This window comes from Erinaceus europaeus, chromosome 7, assembly GCF_950295315.1.
Source record: "Erinaceus europaeus chromosome 7, mEriEur2.1, whole genome shotgun sequence".
Taxonomy (NCBI): domain Eukaryota; kingdom Metazoa; phylum Chordata; class Mammalia; order Eulipotyphla; family Erinaceidae; genus Erinaceus; species Erinaceus europaeus.
In genome coordinates, this window is record NC_080168.1 from 15676758 (window position 1) to 15692814 (window position 16057).

The following is a 16057-nucleotide window of genomic DNA, read 5'->3' on the forward strand; positions in this document are numbered from 1 at the left end:
AAACTGAAAAATCAAGTCATGTCAAGGTAACTAGAGGCTAAACTCTGGAAGGTTCGATAGTAACATGAGCACCCGGGCGGGGGTGGGGGGGGGGTGTCCATCCTATCAGCGGGGTTTTAGTGGAACTGATGAAAGGGTATGTTAACAGAATAGGAGCAGTCATTACAAAATCCAGAAGAGAGGTGCCAAACAACAAGAATTTGGCAGCATCTGTCCACCCAAGAGAGACTTAATCTAAGGAACTGGTACCAGAAAAGTATGTTTAATCAGGCCTTTATAAGACCTAGATGAAATTTCCTGCCACACAAATCTTTTCCTTTAGTTTTGGGACCCCTGCACATCATGTATTCAGGAATTTCTCTCTGTGGCTACCCTGATCCTAGGAAAAGGTATGGTCATTAAAAGAGTGCCACAAATTCTTTGACACCTCTCTCATTAAGAAGTGAAGTATATCTTTTTTAGAATCTGAGTGGGCTCTGTAACCATTTTTGACAGGTAGAATATAGTACAAGTGATACCTGACGATCTTCATGTCAATCCCTTATGAGACAGGCACATTTTATTTCCTTTCTCTTTGACTTTCATGCTGAAGGAAGCCAGCACCATGTAAGAAATTTGCTACTCAGAGACCATAATATTGTGAAACCCAAGCTAGCCCATATGGAGAAAGAGACAGAGAGAGACAGGTCAAAGTAACTCAGACACCACTATGCAAATGAAAAAGCCATTTTGAAGAAGCCATCTTAACTGTTCAGCTCCAGCAGATTTGACTTGGAGAGAAACTAAGGAGACCAGAACCAGGCTTGAGGTCCAGACATATGGCCCTGCTTGAGTGATCCCATCCATCTTCTGTCATTCGAACTGAAAAACCACTCCATCTTGAAGAGCTAATCCATCTCTGATGCACAGTGCCCAAATTCTTGACCCATGAAATCATAAGACTGACAAGATGCGATCTTAAATCACTGTGTATTAGGATCCTTTGCTAGATGGTGACAGGAAGTAGAATGGGAGATTTCATGTGCTGTTTGTTGTACCAGGGTGCCTGGTATGGCTGGCTGACTCACTAAACACACACACACACACACACACACACACACACACACGAAACCATATCCCTGAAACTTATAATTTTTGTAAACCACTGTTAAATCACTAACAATAAAAATCATTTTAACAACCTGGAAGGTGGTGCTGTAGATAAAGCATTTGAACCATGAGGTCCTGAGTTCAATCCCTGGTGTTGAATGAACCAGAGTGATGCTCAGGTTCTCTCCCCGTCTCTCAAAACTCAAAAAAAAAAAAAAAAAAAAAAAAAACCTTGGGGAAAAAAGGTCTTAAATAATTCAAAAACTTCATGATGGAAAAGAGCCTAAGTTGGGGGGTAAGACTATTCTACAGACCTGTCATGGGGAGATGAGACACTGTACACATGTGTCAACAACCATACTGTAAACCAATAAAATGATAAAAATTCACAAGAAAGAGAAATTCACCACCAGATGTAGCTACTACTCAGTGCCGCTCACAGAATATTACAAAGTCGTGAGAAAGCACATCCTGCTATTTACAACCATATGGTTGGATCTTGGGCGCATAGTGCCAAATGAGATAATCAGCGAGAGGCAAGTATTTTCGTATCACCTATATGTAGAATCTTAAAAGCCAAACTCTGTGCAAAGAGATTCTCATGCCTGAGGTTCCAGAGTCCCCGGTTCAATCCCCTGCATCACCATCAGCCAGAGCTGAGTAGTGCTCTGGTAATAAATAAATAAATAAATAAATAAATAAATAAATAGCCAATATCATAAAACATAGTAAAATGCTAGTTACAGTGACAGATGGAGGTCTAGGGAGACAAGACAAATGTTAAAGTGTACAAACTTGCAACATGCAGTAAATAAGACCTAGAGAGACCATCCACAACACAATGAATATTTTATTTATTTATTTATTTATTTTGGATAGAGACAGAAATTGAGAAGGAAGGGGGGGAAACAGGGAGAGAAAAGAGACACCTGCAGCACTGTTTCACCACTTGTGAAGCTTCCCATTCTGCAGGTGGGATGGGGGGCTGAAATCCACCCAGGTCTTTGAGCCTTGTAACATGTGCACGCCCCAGTGTACCACTCAGTCCAACACTTTCACTTTTCATGAGACTAACAACTCCCTAATCCCATAAATCAGATAAGAATACTACAAGAAAAAAAAATCAAAACCTGGGCAGTAGCGCAGCGGGTTAAGCACAGGTGGCGTGAAGCACAAGGACCAGCGTAAGGATCTTGGTTCTAGCCCCCTGGCTCCCTACCTGCAGGGGAGTCGCTTCACAGGTGGTGAGGCAGGTCTGCAGGTGTCTGTCTTTCTCTCCCCCTCTCTGTCTTCCCCTCCTCTCTCCATTTCTCTCTGTCCTATCCAACAACGACGACATCAATAACAACAGCAATAATAATTACAACAATAAAAAAGCAAGGGCAACAAAAGGGAATAAATAAAATCAAAACAATAACCTGAACACACATACAAAAATCCTCAAGAAAATACTAACAAAATGGATTCAACAATATCCTAAAGGTGGGGTTTATTCCAGAAATGCAAGGTTGGTTCAACATCTGTAAATCAAACAATGTGATACACCACATTAATAAAATATTTGATAAAAATTATATGAGCAGGGCAGAGGGTAGATAGCATAATGTTTATGCAAACAGATTCTCAGGCCTGAGGCTCCAGAGTCCCAGGTTCAATCGTACACACCACCATAAACCAGAGCTGAATAGTGCTCTGGAAAAAAAATTATATGAGCATTCCAATATATTGATGCATGAAAAGCACTTGACAAAATTCAACATCACCTTATAATTTAGAAAAGAAATCTTATAAAAGTGGGAGTAGGAGGGCAGGTGGTGGTATACCTGGTTAAGTGCACATGTTACAGTGCAGAAGGACCCAGGTTCAAGCCCCCACCTGCAGGGGGAAAGCATTGCAAGTGGTGAAGTAGTGCTGCGGGTGTCTCTGTCTCTCTCTCTCCCTATCACCCCCTTACCTCTCGCTTTCTGGCTATTTCCATCAAATAAATAAATAAATAAATATTTTTAAGTGCGAGTAGAGGGACTATACCACACATTGCTTGGTCACAGTTGACAGATCCACAGCTGGCATCATACTCAACAGTGAAAACTAAAGGCTATTCTTCTAAGACCAGGCATAAGACAAGGGTTTCCACTCTTGCCATTTTTCTTCACCATTATACTGGGAGACCCAACCAGAGCAATTAGTCAATAAAAAGAAATAAAAGGTACCGTTGGGGATACATCTTGACTGGCAGACCATTGGATTTGCATTCCTGAGGTTCCCAGATCAATACTCAATACTCCAAATGCCAGAGTGGTGATCTGGTCCTCTCTCTCTCTGTCAAGTGTGAAACTCTATCTCTTTTTTTAAATTTTTTTATTATCTTTATTTATTTATTAAATAGAGGTAGTCAGAAATTTAGAGGGAGGGGAGTGATAGAGAGGGAGAGAGACAGAGAGATACCTGCAGCCCTGCTTTACTACTCGTGAAGATTTCCCCCCTGCAGGTGGGGACCGGGGGCTCTCGCAACGTAACATGTGCGCTCAGCCAGGTGTGCCACCACCCGGCCCCAAAACTCTACTTTTTCTTTTGCCTCCAGGGTTATTGCTGGGGCTCGGTGCCTGCACGATGAATCCACTGCTCCTGGAGGCCATTTTCCCCCATTTTTGTTGCCCTTGTTGTTGCCCTAGTTGTTGTTATTGTTTCCATTGATGTGGTTATTGTTGGATAGGACAGAGAAATCGAAAGAGGAGGAGAAGACAGAGAGGAGGATAGAAAGATAAACACCTGCAGACCTGCTTCACTGCTTGTGAAGTGACAAACCTCCCCCCCGCCCCGCAGGTGGGGACCTGGGGCTCGAACCAGGATCCTTATGCCGGTCCTTGTGCTTTGTGCCACATGCACTTAACCCACTGCGCTACCACCTGACCTCCTATAAATAAGTGTTTTTAATATAATAAAGAAAAGGCATTCAAGTTGTAAAGAAAAGCATAACCCATCACTCCTTCCACAAAGAAAAAAAGAGTTAAAACTAGTAAAATAATTCAGTTGCAGGACACAATACAAAAATCTGTTGTGTATTATACAATGATATCAATCAAAAAGAGAAATTAAGAATACCATGCATCAGAAAGAGTAAAATACCTAGAAATAAATTTAGCCAAGAAAATAGAAGTGCTACAGCTCTTCTGAAACTGAAAACAAAAGGTATTAATGAAAGAACTAGAAAAAGATTCAAGTAAAGGGATGGATGTTCCATGCTCATGGACTGGAAGAATTAATTTTGTTAGAATGTTCAAACTACAGATTCAATGTGACCTCTATTAAAGTATTGATGCAAGGTAAACAAGAGAAAAATATACAAATGTGATTACATCAAGCTGAAAACTTTCTGTGAAGTTGGAGGAAAACCATTCAAACTGGAAGAGCACAGGATTTGCATGTCTGTGGTTCCTACATCAATTCCCAGTGCCTCAAGTATTGGAATACTAATCTGGCTCCTCCCCTCTCCCTCTCCCTCTCCCTCTCCCTCTCCCTCTCCCTCTCCCTCTCCCTCTCCCTCTCCCTCTCCCTCTCCCTGTCCCTCTCTCTCTCAAGACTCTTTCCCTATCTCATATAAAATAAAGTAAACCTGGGAATCGGGAGGTAGCGCAGCGGGTTAAGCGCAGGTGACACGAAGCACAAGGACCAGCATAAGGCACCCGGTTCCAGCCCCCAGTTCCCCACCTCTAGAGGAGTCGCTTCACAGGCAGTGAAGCAGGTTTACAGGTGTCTTTCTCTCCCCCTCTCTGCCTTCCCATCCTCTCTCCATTTCCCTCTGTCCTATCTAACAATGATGACATCAATAACAACAAGAATAACTACAACAACAACAAAAGAGCAACAAAAGTAAAAATAAATACAATTTTTTTAAAATCAGAAGTTAAAAAAGTTAATAAAGTAAACCTTTAAAAAATAAAACGTTTCAGGAGCCAGGCAGTAGCAGCAGCTGGTTAAGCGCACGTGGCAAAGCACAAGGACCAGTGTAAGGATCCTGGTTGGAGCCGCCACCTCTCCACCTGCAGGGGAGTGGCTTCACAAGCAGTGAAGCAGGTCTGCAGGTGTCTATTTTTCTCTCCCCTCTCTATCTTCCCCTCCTCTCTCTAGTTCTCTCTGTCCTACCCAAAAACAACAACTACAACAATAAAAAAGGCAACAAGAGGGAATAAATAAATAATTTTAAAAAGTCACACACCAAAAAAAAAAAGTTAAAAATAAAATAAAAAGTTTCATGGTCTGGGAGGTGGCGCAGTTAATAAAGCATTGTATTCTCAAGCATGAGGACCCGGTTCAATCCCCAGCAACACATGTACCAGAGTGATGTTTAGTTCTTTTTTAAAAAAAGAATTTATTTATTTATTCATGAGAAAAATAGGAGAGAAAGAACCAGACATCACTCTGGCAACATATGTTGCTGGGGATTGAACTCAGGACCTCATGCCTAAAAGCCCAATGCTTTATCCATTGCACCACCTCCTGGACCACGAGTGATGTCTGGTTCTTTGTCCTCTCCTATCTTTCTCATAAATAAATAAATAAATTCTTTAAAAAAAAACTTTAAATAAAAAAAATTCTGGAAAGTGAAAGAAGCCACCACAAACTAAGAGGCAATCTACCATTTGAAAGAATATATTTGCACATTGTAAGTCTGATAAAAAGTCAATATCGAGAGTCGAGCGGTAGCACGGCGGGTTAAACACAGGTGATGCAAAGCTCAAGAACCAGCATAAGTATCCAGGTTTGAGTCCCCAGCTCCCCACCTGCAGGGGAGTCGATTTACAAGCAGTGAAGCAGGTCTGCAGATATCTATCTTTCTCTCCTCCTCTCTGAGAGTCTTCCCCTCCTCTCTCCATTTCTCTCTGTCCTATCCAACAACACTGACAACAATAATAACTACAACAATAAAACAACAAGGGCAACAAAAGGTAACAAATAAATATATTTAAAAAAAATTTTTTTTTACAAATAAATATTTTTTAAAAGTTAATGTCTAAAATACATAAAGAAGTCATACAATTCAACAACAAAAAACCAAATGACCTATTGAAAAATGGGCAAAGACTTTTGCAAGACTATATGGAGAGTCCCTAAACAAAAATGGAATTGCATTATGACCCAGAAATTAGGCATTTATCCACAGGATACTCAAACATATGCACCCCCATGTTCATAGCTGCATTATCCACAATATCCAAAGATTGAAAGCTGCCTAAATGCCAAACAATAGACTACTGGCTAAAGAAGTTAAGGGATATATACTCTATGGAATACTACTCTGCAGTCAAAAAGACGATATTATGTCTTTGGGGACAAAATGGATGGAGCTGGAAGTGATTATGCTTAACGAAATAAGCAAAAAGGTGAAAGATGACTACCAGATGGTTTCACTCATGTGTGGAATCTAGAGATCTGATACACATGAACTGGGGGGGGAAAATTAAGCAAACTGTTTCTAAGAATTTGTGAGAACTATAGTGCTTATCTTTGAGAGGAGAGAGGGTGGGGAACTATACACTGTAATCTTACAATCTTGTAACCTACTATTAATCACAAATTTTTTAAAAAAGAAAAAATGGACTAAATGAGATAAGTCAATAAAAGAAGGACATGTACGGATGATCTCGCTCATAAGTGGAACTTAAGAAACGAGGACAGTAAGGGAAGCCACAAAGTGAAACTTGCACAGGTGTTGGGACTGCACATAATTAGCATACCGCTGACATCAACCTACGAGCATACTACAGACTTACGCAAACCCACAAGGGAGTGTGGCTACGTCTGAAGTTACTTGAGCGCTGTATTCCTGAAATGCGCTCTCAGTTCCTGCGAACTCAGACGCAGTTCTTTCTTACTCACTCTCAGTGCCTGCTCTCCTCTCCGGACCCCGACATGCCGCTTCTCCTGGGACATGAACACATGGAGCCGAGCTCTGGTAACTAACTTACGGACTCATGGCCCCAGCCATAATGACTAGCCGATATCTCTGCCCCACTGCTTATTTTGCTGAACCTAAATAAACATGATGTACTAAACTTGCCATTTGTTTAAACCCTGACCAAAGCCACCGAAGTTTTTATTTTTTAATTACTATAGACAGGGTGTGTTTGCTGTACTGCAGCAAAGGACTCTGGGGAAAGAGGGGATAGGGTAGGCTAGAGAAGACTGTGAGGTCCTAGTACATGATAGTGGAAAAGGACCTAACTGAGGGTGAGAGTCTTTTGCAAATACCTATCAGGAAGAGATAAGAAACTATACCCGGGGAGTCGGGCTGTAGCGCAGCGGGTTAAGCGCAGGTGGCGCAAAGCACAAGGACCGGCATAAGGATCCTGGTTCGAACCCCGGCTCCCCACCTGCAGGGGAGTCACTTCACAGGCAGTGAAGCAGGTCTGCAGGTGTCTATCTTTCTCTCCTCCTCTCTGTCTTCCCCTCCTCTCTCCATTTCTCTCTGTCCTATCCAACAACGACAACAACAATAATAACCACAACAATAAAACAACAAGGGCAACAAAAGGGAATAAATAAATTAAATAAATATTTTTTTAAAAAAAACTATACCCACTTGTCAACAACAGTCCTGAAAACCATTTACAACCCCCCAATAAAATTATATGCTTCAAATAAACTAAGGGTCAAGGATATAGCTCAGTGATAGAGGGCTTGCTTCACATATAGGAGGCTTTCTTTGGTTCCATCCTTGGCACTACCAAAAAAAAGAAAAAGTGGGAGGCAGATGATCTCAACAGATAGCTCTCCAGAGAAGACTCACAGATAGACAATGGGGTATAGGATAAAAGATTCAACACTAGTTATCATTAGGGAACCTCAAATAAAAACCACGACAAGATGCCCCTTCATACCTATTAGAGTGACTATTATCAGGAAGACAACAAGGGCTGGGAAGATAGTGAAGCACTAGCACACCATACTTGCCTGCCTAAGGCCCCAGAGGTGTTCAACCCCTGATAACACCCTACGCCAGAACTGAGCAGTGTTCTGAGCTCTGAAAGATGTTAGCAGATGTGAGGAAAAAAAGAAAGGGAGGGGGTGGGATATGGAGATTGGGCGGTGGGAACTGTGTGGAGTTGTTCCCCTCCTACCCTATGGTTTTGTTAATTAATCCTTTCTTAAATAAATAAAAAAAATAAAAAATAAAAAAAAAGCCTTGTGACTATTACTTCCATCAGGACCCAGAGAGAGAAGAGGAAAAAAGAAAAGAGGAAAAGACATTTGGAAGTGGCCGTGGGTGTAGGTTTGACTTGGAGGGGAGGAGAGGACAGGACTATAGGATAAATGGGCAATTATAGAGATGATAGTCAACCCACATCTGTGGCCTTGGGAGGGCTACTACAGTTTCCAATGGAGGGAATGGGGATGCAGAACTCTGGTGGTGGGAAAGGTGTGGAATTATACCCCTCTTGTCCTATAATTTTGTAAGTCAATAGTAAATCACCAATAAAACAAAAAGATCATAATTGGTAAGGGGAAGGGTTAAGCTCTAATAAGTCCCTCCTACCGCAATAGCTGGCTACCAGCACCCAGGGGACAGTGGAGGACTGGATGTCAAGACAGCAGACCATAATGACCTGTACCCTCAGCTATCAAAACCTGAACACGGCACATCAGATTACCAGGTCTACTTAAAGGAGCAGTGGAGGGCTTAAGGGGCGGGGTGGCATATGTGGAAACCATGCTTGTTGATAAATGCTAATTCCTTTACTTTATTTCTTTACCATTTATTTATTTGCTTAACTAGAATAATACCAAGAGCGCTGGAGTGAGTACACATGGATCTAAGCTGATTGATTAGAGCACCTCCCCACCCCACCCCTGGCCACTATGACGGGCTCTGGGATGGAAATTAACAGAGGCCAGGGGGCCAGGTGATGGTGCACCTGGTTGAGCACACATGTTACAATGCACGAGGACCCAGGTTCAAGCCCCTGATCCCCACCTGCAGGGGGAAAGTTTTGCAAGTGGTAAAGCAGTCTCTGTCTCTCTCCCTCTATATCATCCCCTCCCCTCTCAATTTCTGGCTATCTCTATCCAATAAATAAATACAATGTTTTAAAAGAAATTAACAGAGGCCAGTCAACTCCCTTCTGAGAGCCAAGAGAACTGCAGAAAGGAGAAAAAGCTATAACCTTGATGGTTTCCTGAATCTCTAAGACAGACTGTAGCTGAAAACCAATAATGGGATTTCAGTTACAAGAACCAGTGAGTCGCTACATCGTGGCAACCAAAGTGGATTCCGGACACCACATGGTCTGCCCCAGTGGAGCTATTAACTGGGCTGGACTGATTGTTTCAGTTACTCTTTTACAATGCTGGAGCCTAGAGCATCAGCAACTTCACCACTCCAGGGCTAATTTATTTTTTTTTCATTCTTTTTATTTCAGAGGAAGGGAGACAGACACCACAGCACTGCCCCACCATCCATGGAGCTCCCTGGGATGGTGTCCATGGTGTTTCCATGTGCTGTGGGGGGGGGGGGGGGTCTCACATAGTAAGCTGTGTGCTCTGCCAGGCAAACTGCCTTCTAGCCCCTTTGACTGAGTTGTAAGTATGCGCAGCACTCCGTTCTTCACTCACCCACACCAGCCACATGGAGTGGGGTAGGCTACTACAGTTCCTTTGGGACTGCGCAGGGTCAGTAGACTCTCTGCCATCTTTGGGACACCAGAATTGGAACCAGGAAGATCTCCTAAATCCTAACCTGGCTTGTCCAGAATAAGGCTTGGCTTTCTCTTGTTTCTTCCTCCCTCTCTGAGGGCTGTCTAGAATTTCTTTCATAGTTATTGTTCTAGAGATTATCCCAAGAAAAACCTCCTAATAAGCTTCCCTGAGAAACAAGAAATCTTTCATTCCCAGCTCCAAGACAGCCACTGGGCCTTTCACATTTCTTAGAGGTCAAATCAAACAGGCAAATTTTATCTAGAGCTGGGGAAAATAGCTCAGTGTGTTAGAACATAATGTCAGTATTCCTGAGGTTCTAAAGTCCCAGGTTCAATCCCCCAGTACCACCATGAGCCAGAGCTGAGCAGTATTCAGAGGCGTGAGGCGTGTGTGTGTGTGTGTGTGTGTGTGTGTGTGTGTGTGTGTGTGTGTGATTAAAACAAATGAATAGGATCAGGTGGTGATACACTTGGTAAGCACACATGTTAGTTACTATGCACAAGGCCCTGGGTTCTAGCCTCTAGCCCTCACTTGCAGGGGGAAGCTTCGCAGATAGTGAAACAGTACTACAGGTGCCTCTCTTCTCTATCTCCCCTTCCATCTCAATTTCTCCCTATCTCTATCCAATAAATAAATAAAGTATTAAAAAATAAAATAAATGAATAAATCTTTTTTAAAAAATAATAAAGTTTAGAGGCCAAGTGGTGGCACTCCTGGTTAAGGGCTCATCACAGAGAACAAGGACCCAGGTTCAAGCCCTCCATCCCCACCTGCAGGATGAAAGCTTCACGAGTGGTGAAGCAGGGCTGCAGGTGTCTCTTTGTCTCTCTCCCTCTCTGTCTCCCCCTCCCCTCTCAATTTCTCTCTGTCTCTATCCAATAGTAAATAAATAAATAAAAATTTTTAAATAAAAGTTTATTAGACTCTGGTTTCTTAGCTTACTTAGTTCTCTGGAGCTGAACACACAGAGAAAAAAGTGACTCTTACAACACCTACAAGGGCAGGGGAGATAACAAAGTAGTTATGCAAAAGGACTTTTATGTCTGAGGCTCCAAAGTCCCCAGCTCAATCCCCTGCATCACCATCAGCCAACTGAGCAGTGTTCTGGAAACAAAAATCTCTGAGTACCAAGTGTCCTGTCCACTAAACTTCAAAGACCTCAGCTCACCAGAAAGGCCCTAGGGAAAGGAGCCTCAAACTGGCAGAAAATATTGGTGTACTAGGAAGTAGTCAGTTTGAACCTTCAAGCCCTCAGAATCATTTTTCCCTCATCTTCAAGTCCTAGCCCAACTTTTTTTTCTGAAGGGTTCTCTGCTCCTCTCCAGCTTCTGTCCAGCCCATCCTGAAACACACACCACAACCAGGGCAGTGTCCCCTAGAAGCCATCTTCACCCCAAGCCTGTCAAGAGCCACCAGAGTCTCCCTCTGGCTTTTGGACCCTCCTCAAAGGTCTGTCCTGTACATGCAATAGAAGCCCAACCTTCCCCATTCCTGAAACTGTCTTTCCTCCCAGGAGGAAGTTGCGTTTACAGCCATCCCAGTCTGGAAGGGGAGTTGACCACAGTGTTTCTCAGCCTCAGCTGTCAAACACTGCAGACCGGGGCTGGGTGATGACTTCCTGGACTGAGCACACATGCTACCATGTGCAAGGATGCAGCTTCAAACCCCCAGTCCCCACCTTCAGGAGGGATGCTTCATGAATAGTGAAGCAGTGTTGCAGATGTCTCTCTTTCTCCTCTGTATATCTTCCCTCTCAATTTCTCTCTGCTCTATCCAAAAATAATCATTTAACTACGTATCACACATTAAAAAGAAGAGTAAGAGAATCAGCTCAGGGAAACACTGGACTTGAGGGGATGGAGTGGGAATTGGGACATGTGAAAATCATACTAGTCCCTCAATGCCAGTTCTCTGTGAAATCTATTTATTTTTTAACATGTAACTTATTTCCTATGAGCTGGAGAGATTTGTGTGAAGGTGAGGGAAGCCAGTGCACTGTTCTGGTAGATGCAGCAACATGGACTGAACTATGAACCTCAGGCATGCAAGTCCTGTGCTCTACCAACTGAACTAGTTCCCTCAGCTGCTTATTTCATTAAGAGAGAGCAAGAGATCAGTGGTCTGGGAGGTAGTACAACAGATAAAGTATTAAGCTTTCAATCTCGAGGTCTTGAGTTCGATCCCGAGCATCATATGTGCCAGGGTGATGTTCTGGTTCTCTGTGTATCTTTCTCCTCCTCTCACTCTCATAAATAAATAAATATTTTAAAATAACAAAGACAGAGAGACAGGGATGTCAGAGCACTACTATCTGCATTCTGACATTTGAGGGGCTGAGAACTCATGCACTCAAGTCCTCTGCTTGTTCCACCTACCACAGAGCCAACTCCCCAGCTCTTGGAATTCACTGTTATTGATGTGTTCACTCCCTAGCCCTTCATCTCCTGCTCTCCAAACAAGCACACAGGCCCCATGAGGGGCTGAGCTCATCTCACTGAATATCAGCACTTAGAAACATTTCTGGAGTGATCCAGGAGGTAGTACAGTGGATAAAGCATTAGAATCTCAAGCAGAAGGTCCTAAGTTTGATCCACAGCAGCATATGTGCCAGAGTGATGTCTAGTTCTTTCTCTCTCTATCGCCTATCTTTCTCATTAATATATATATATATATATATATATGTATATATATATATATATATATATATATATTTTTTTTTTTTTTGCCTCCAGGATTACCGCTGGGGCTCAGTGCCTATACTACAAATCCACTGCTCCTGGCGGCCATCTTTTTTCCATTGTTGTTGTTGCTCTAGTTATTATTGTCATTGTTGCTGCTATTGTTGTTGGATAGGACAGAGAGAAATTGAGAGAGGAGTTGAAGACACAAAGGGGTAGAGAAAGATAAACGCCTGCAGACCTGCTTCACTGCTTGCAAAGCAACACCCCCGCAGGTGGAGAGCTGGGGGCTAGAACTGGGATCCTTGCACTTCGCTCTATGTCCATTTAACCCAGTGTGCCACTGCCTGGCTTCTGTATAAATAAAATCCAAAAAAAAAAAGATTCCTGGGACAAAGTGACTGCACTACTTGATAACAGTCACTGGGAAGAGGACTTACACAGCCATTTACACAACAGACTCTCATGCCTGAGGCACTGAGATCCCAGGTTCAATCCCCAGCACCACCAGAAGTCAGAGCTAAATATATATAGAAGGCAAAGCCCAAATGATGCATGTCTTCCTAAAATGTGTTCAGTCTGTCTCTTAGCAGTAGACTAGCTGTTCATCCTACTTCTTCTCCATGTACCGCTAAATTTAAAAAAAATTAATTTCATTTACTTTTAAAAACGTTTACAGAGGATGAGAGACAGAGACAGGAGAGGAGGAGAGGAGAGGACAGGGGAGGAGAGGAGAAGACAAGGGAGGGGAGGAGAGGAGAGAGGAGAGGAAGAGAGGAGAGGAGAGGGGAGACACAGAGGAGAGAGAGAGAGAGGAGAGGAGAGACACAGAGAGGAGAGGAGAGGGGAGGAGAGGAGAGACACAGAGGAGAGACACAGAGGAGAGACACAAAGGAGAGGCACAGAGGAGAGACATAGGGGAGAGACACAGAGAGGCACAGAGGAGAGACACAGAGGAGAGGGGAGAAGAGACACAGAGAAGAGACACAGAGGAGAGACACAGAGGAGAGACACAAAGGAGAGGCACAGAGGAGAGACATAGGGGAGAGACACAGAGAGGCACAGAGGAGAGACACAGAGGAGAGGGGAGAAGAGACACAGAGAAGAGACACAGAGGAGAGACAAAGAGGAGAGACACAGAGGAGAGGAGAGACACAGAGGAGAGGCATAGAGGAGAGACACAGAGGAGAGGGGAGGAGAGAGACAGAGGAGAGACACAGAGAGGAGAGGAGAGGGGAGGAGAGACACAGAGGAGAGACACAGAGAGGAGAGGAGAGGGGAGGAGAGACACAGAGGAGAGACACAGAGAGGAGAGGAGAGGGGAGGAGAGACACAGAGGAGAGACACAGAGAGGAGAGGAGAGGGGAGGAGAGACACAGAGGAGAGACACAGAGAGGAGAGGAGAGGGGAGGAGAGACACAGAGGAGAGACACAGAGGAGAGACACAGAGAGGAGAGGAGAGGGGAGGAGAGACACAGAGGAGAGACACAGAGAGGAGAGGAGAGGGGAGGAGAGACACAGAGGAGAGACACAGAGAGGAGAGGAGAGGGGAGGAGAGACACAGAGAGGAGAGGAGAGGGGAGGAGAGACACAGAGGAGAGGAGAGACACAGAGGAGAGACACAGAGAGGAGAAGGGAGGAGAGACACAGAGGAGAGGCACCTGCAGCACTGCTCCACCACCCTGAAGCTTTCCTCCTTGCAGGTAGGAACCCAGGACTTGAACCCAGGTCTTTGCACATGGTAATGTATGCACTCTATTGGCAGTGCCAGCACCCAGCTCAGGAACATGGATTTCTTCTCTTTCTTTTTTAAAAGATCTACTTATGGGGACCAGATGGTGGTGCACCTGGTTGAGTGCACATGTGACAATGCACAAGGACCCAGGTTCGAGTCCCCAGTCCCCATCTGCCGGAGGAAAGCTTTGCAAGTGGTGAAGCAATGCTGCAGGTATCTCTCTCTCTCTCTATCACCCCCTTCCCTCTAGATTTCTGGCTGTCTCTAGCCAATAAATAAAATAAAGATAATAATTTTTAAATATATCTATTTATGTATTAATGAAGAGGGGGAAGAAGCAGAGCATCACTCTGTCACATTCAATGCCAGATATTGAACTCAGGACCTCACACTTGAACGTCCAATGCTCTAGCTGCTGTGCCACCTCCCGGGCCACAACATAGATTCATAATCACAAAAACACAGCTCCTTCCCCTTCACATCTATAATTTTGCTTTCACTTTCTGAAAACAGCCTCTTAACTTCCACGAAGGAATTTCACTTTACATATTGTCAAGAAGCCTCTGTAAACTTCCTGAAACCGTTGTTTTGTTTGCTTGTTTGTTTTTTTATTTTTGTTTGTTTGTTTTTGGCAAAAGGATGAGCACCAGGATATTAAATAGTGGCTAGATAAAAACCTGGCCTCTTACTCGCATCTACCTTTCTGGTAACCAGATGGATACCTCCCCACTTCACTTGTGGAGTTAGCCCTGGCCTCCCAAGCCACCTTGCTTCCTGCCGCCTTCCTGATTTATTTCAGCCCAGAGGGCTCTACTTAATAGATGAGCTAAATTCTAGTGGCTCTCAGGATGTCCACCACCCCCACCCCACCTCCAATTCCTGGCTGCTACGTCCAGGTGCTCAGCCCAGCCCCGCTCCCCATAGGCTCCCTGCGCCCCTGCACCCTTTGCCCGGTTACCTGGAGCTTGTGCAGATGCAGAACATACCCTCGCACGAACAGGTGGAAGAAGAACTGCAGCGGCCCCGGCCCGGCCAGCTGCTCCCAGCTCTGCAGCCTCGGCTGGCCGGGCCCGGCCCCGGGGTCGTCGGCGGTCGGGACGGCGGTGGGCAGGGCGGCCTTGGCTCTGGCCCCGGGCGGGCAGAGACCGCAGCCGGCCATTCGCTGGCCCAGCAGCGCCCAGCGCAGCCTGGAGCAGCCGAGCGCAGCCATGGCTCTTCGGGTCTGGAGCGCCCGCACCCACACCGGGAGGCAGCTCGGAGGGTGGAGGGCCGAGGGCGGAGGCGGAGACGCTGGCCGGCGGAGGCGGGGCGGCCGGCGAACACTGTTCTTCCAGCCGGGCGGCCGCCCCCAAGGCCCGGGACAGGGACCGAGCTGCCACAGCCCGCTCTGCACTTCGCCGTCCAGGAAAGCTGGAGTCCACGGAGTCTGAAGCCTGGGCAGGAATTGAGCCTTGTCCTCCCAAGTTTCCCAAGACTGGGAACTCCCACCCCGTGAAACCAGTGGCGCTTGGCTCTGAGGTTCACAAGTTAGTGAGCTTGCTGTCCAGGGACACCAGGACCCCCTCCCCCAAGACTACTGAGAGGAACCCATGAGGTTCTAGGGTTTCTCCCCCACAACTGTCCTAGAATCTGACCTGCCAGAGGGACAGGAAAATATAACTAGAAAAAAAAACTTTCAGTATCCAAAGTCATCTGATTCCTCAGGTGGGGAAATCAAACCAGCACATTTAACTATTAAGGGGGGAAACAAACAAAAAAAATATTATTAATGTAGAAATATGTATTGATGTATGATTAACTGATATATCAATTATTATAGGGATTGTTTATATAGATTAAAATATTTACATTCTTGATATAT

General features: G+C 44.7%; 1 protein-coding gene across 1 annotated transcript in view; it reads right to left on the bottom strand.

The window, feature by feature from the left end:
• The window catches only part of LOC103110676 (sterol 26-hydroxylase, mitochondrial), a 68162-nt gene extending 52681 nt beyond the window's left edge, over positions 1-15481 (bottom strand). Inside the window, exon 1 of the mRNA XM_007519844.3 lies at positions 15155-15481. Within this exon, the coding sequence (XP_007519906.1) occupies positions 15155-15406 (252 nt within the window). The 5' untranslated portion in view covers positions 15407-15481. The remainder of the gene's footprint in view (positions 1-15154) is intronic.
• Between the last annotated feature and the right edge of the window lie 576 nt (positions 15482-16057).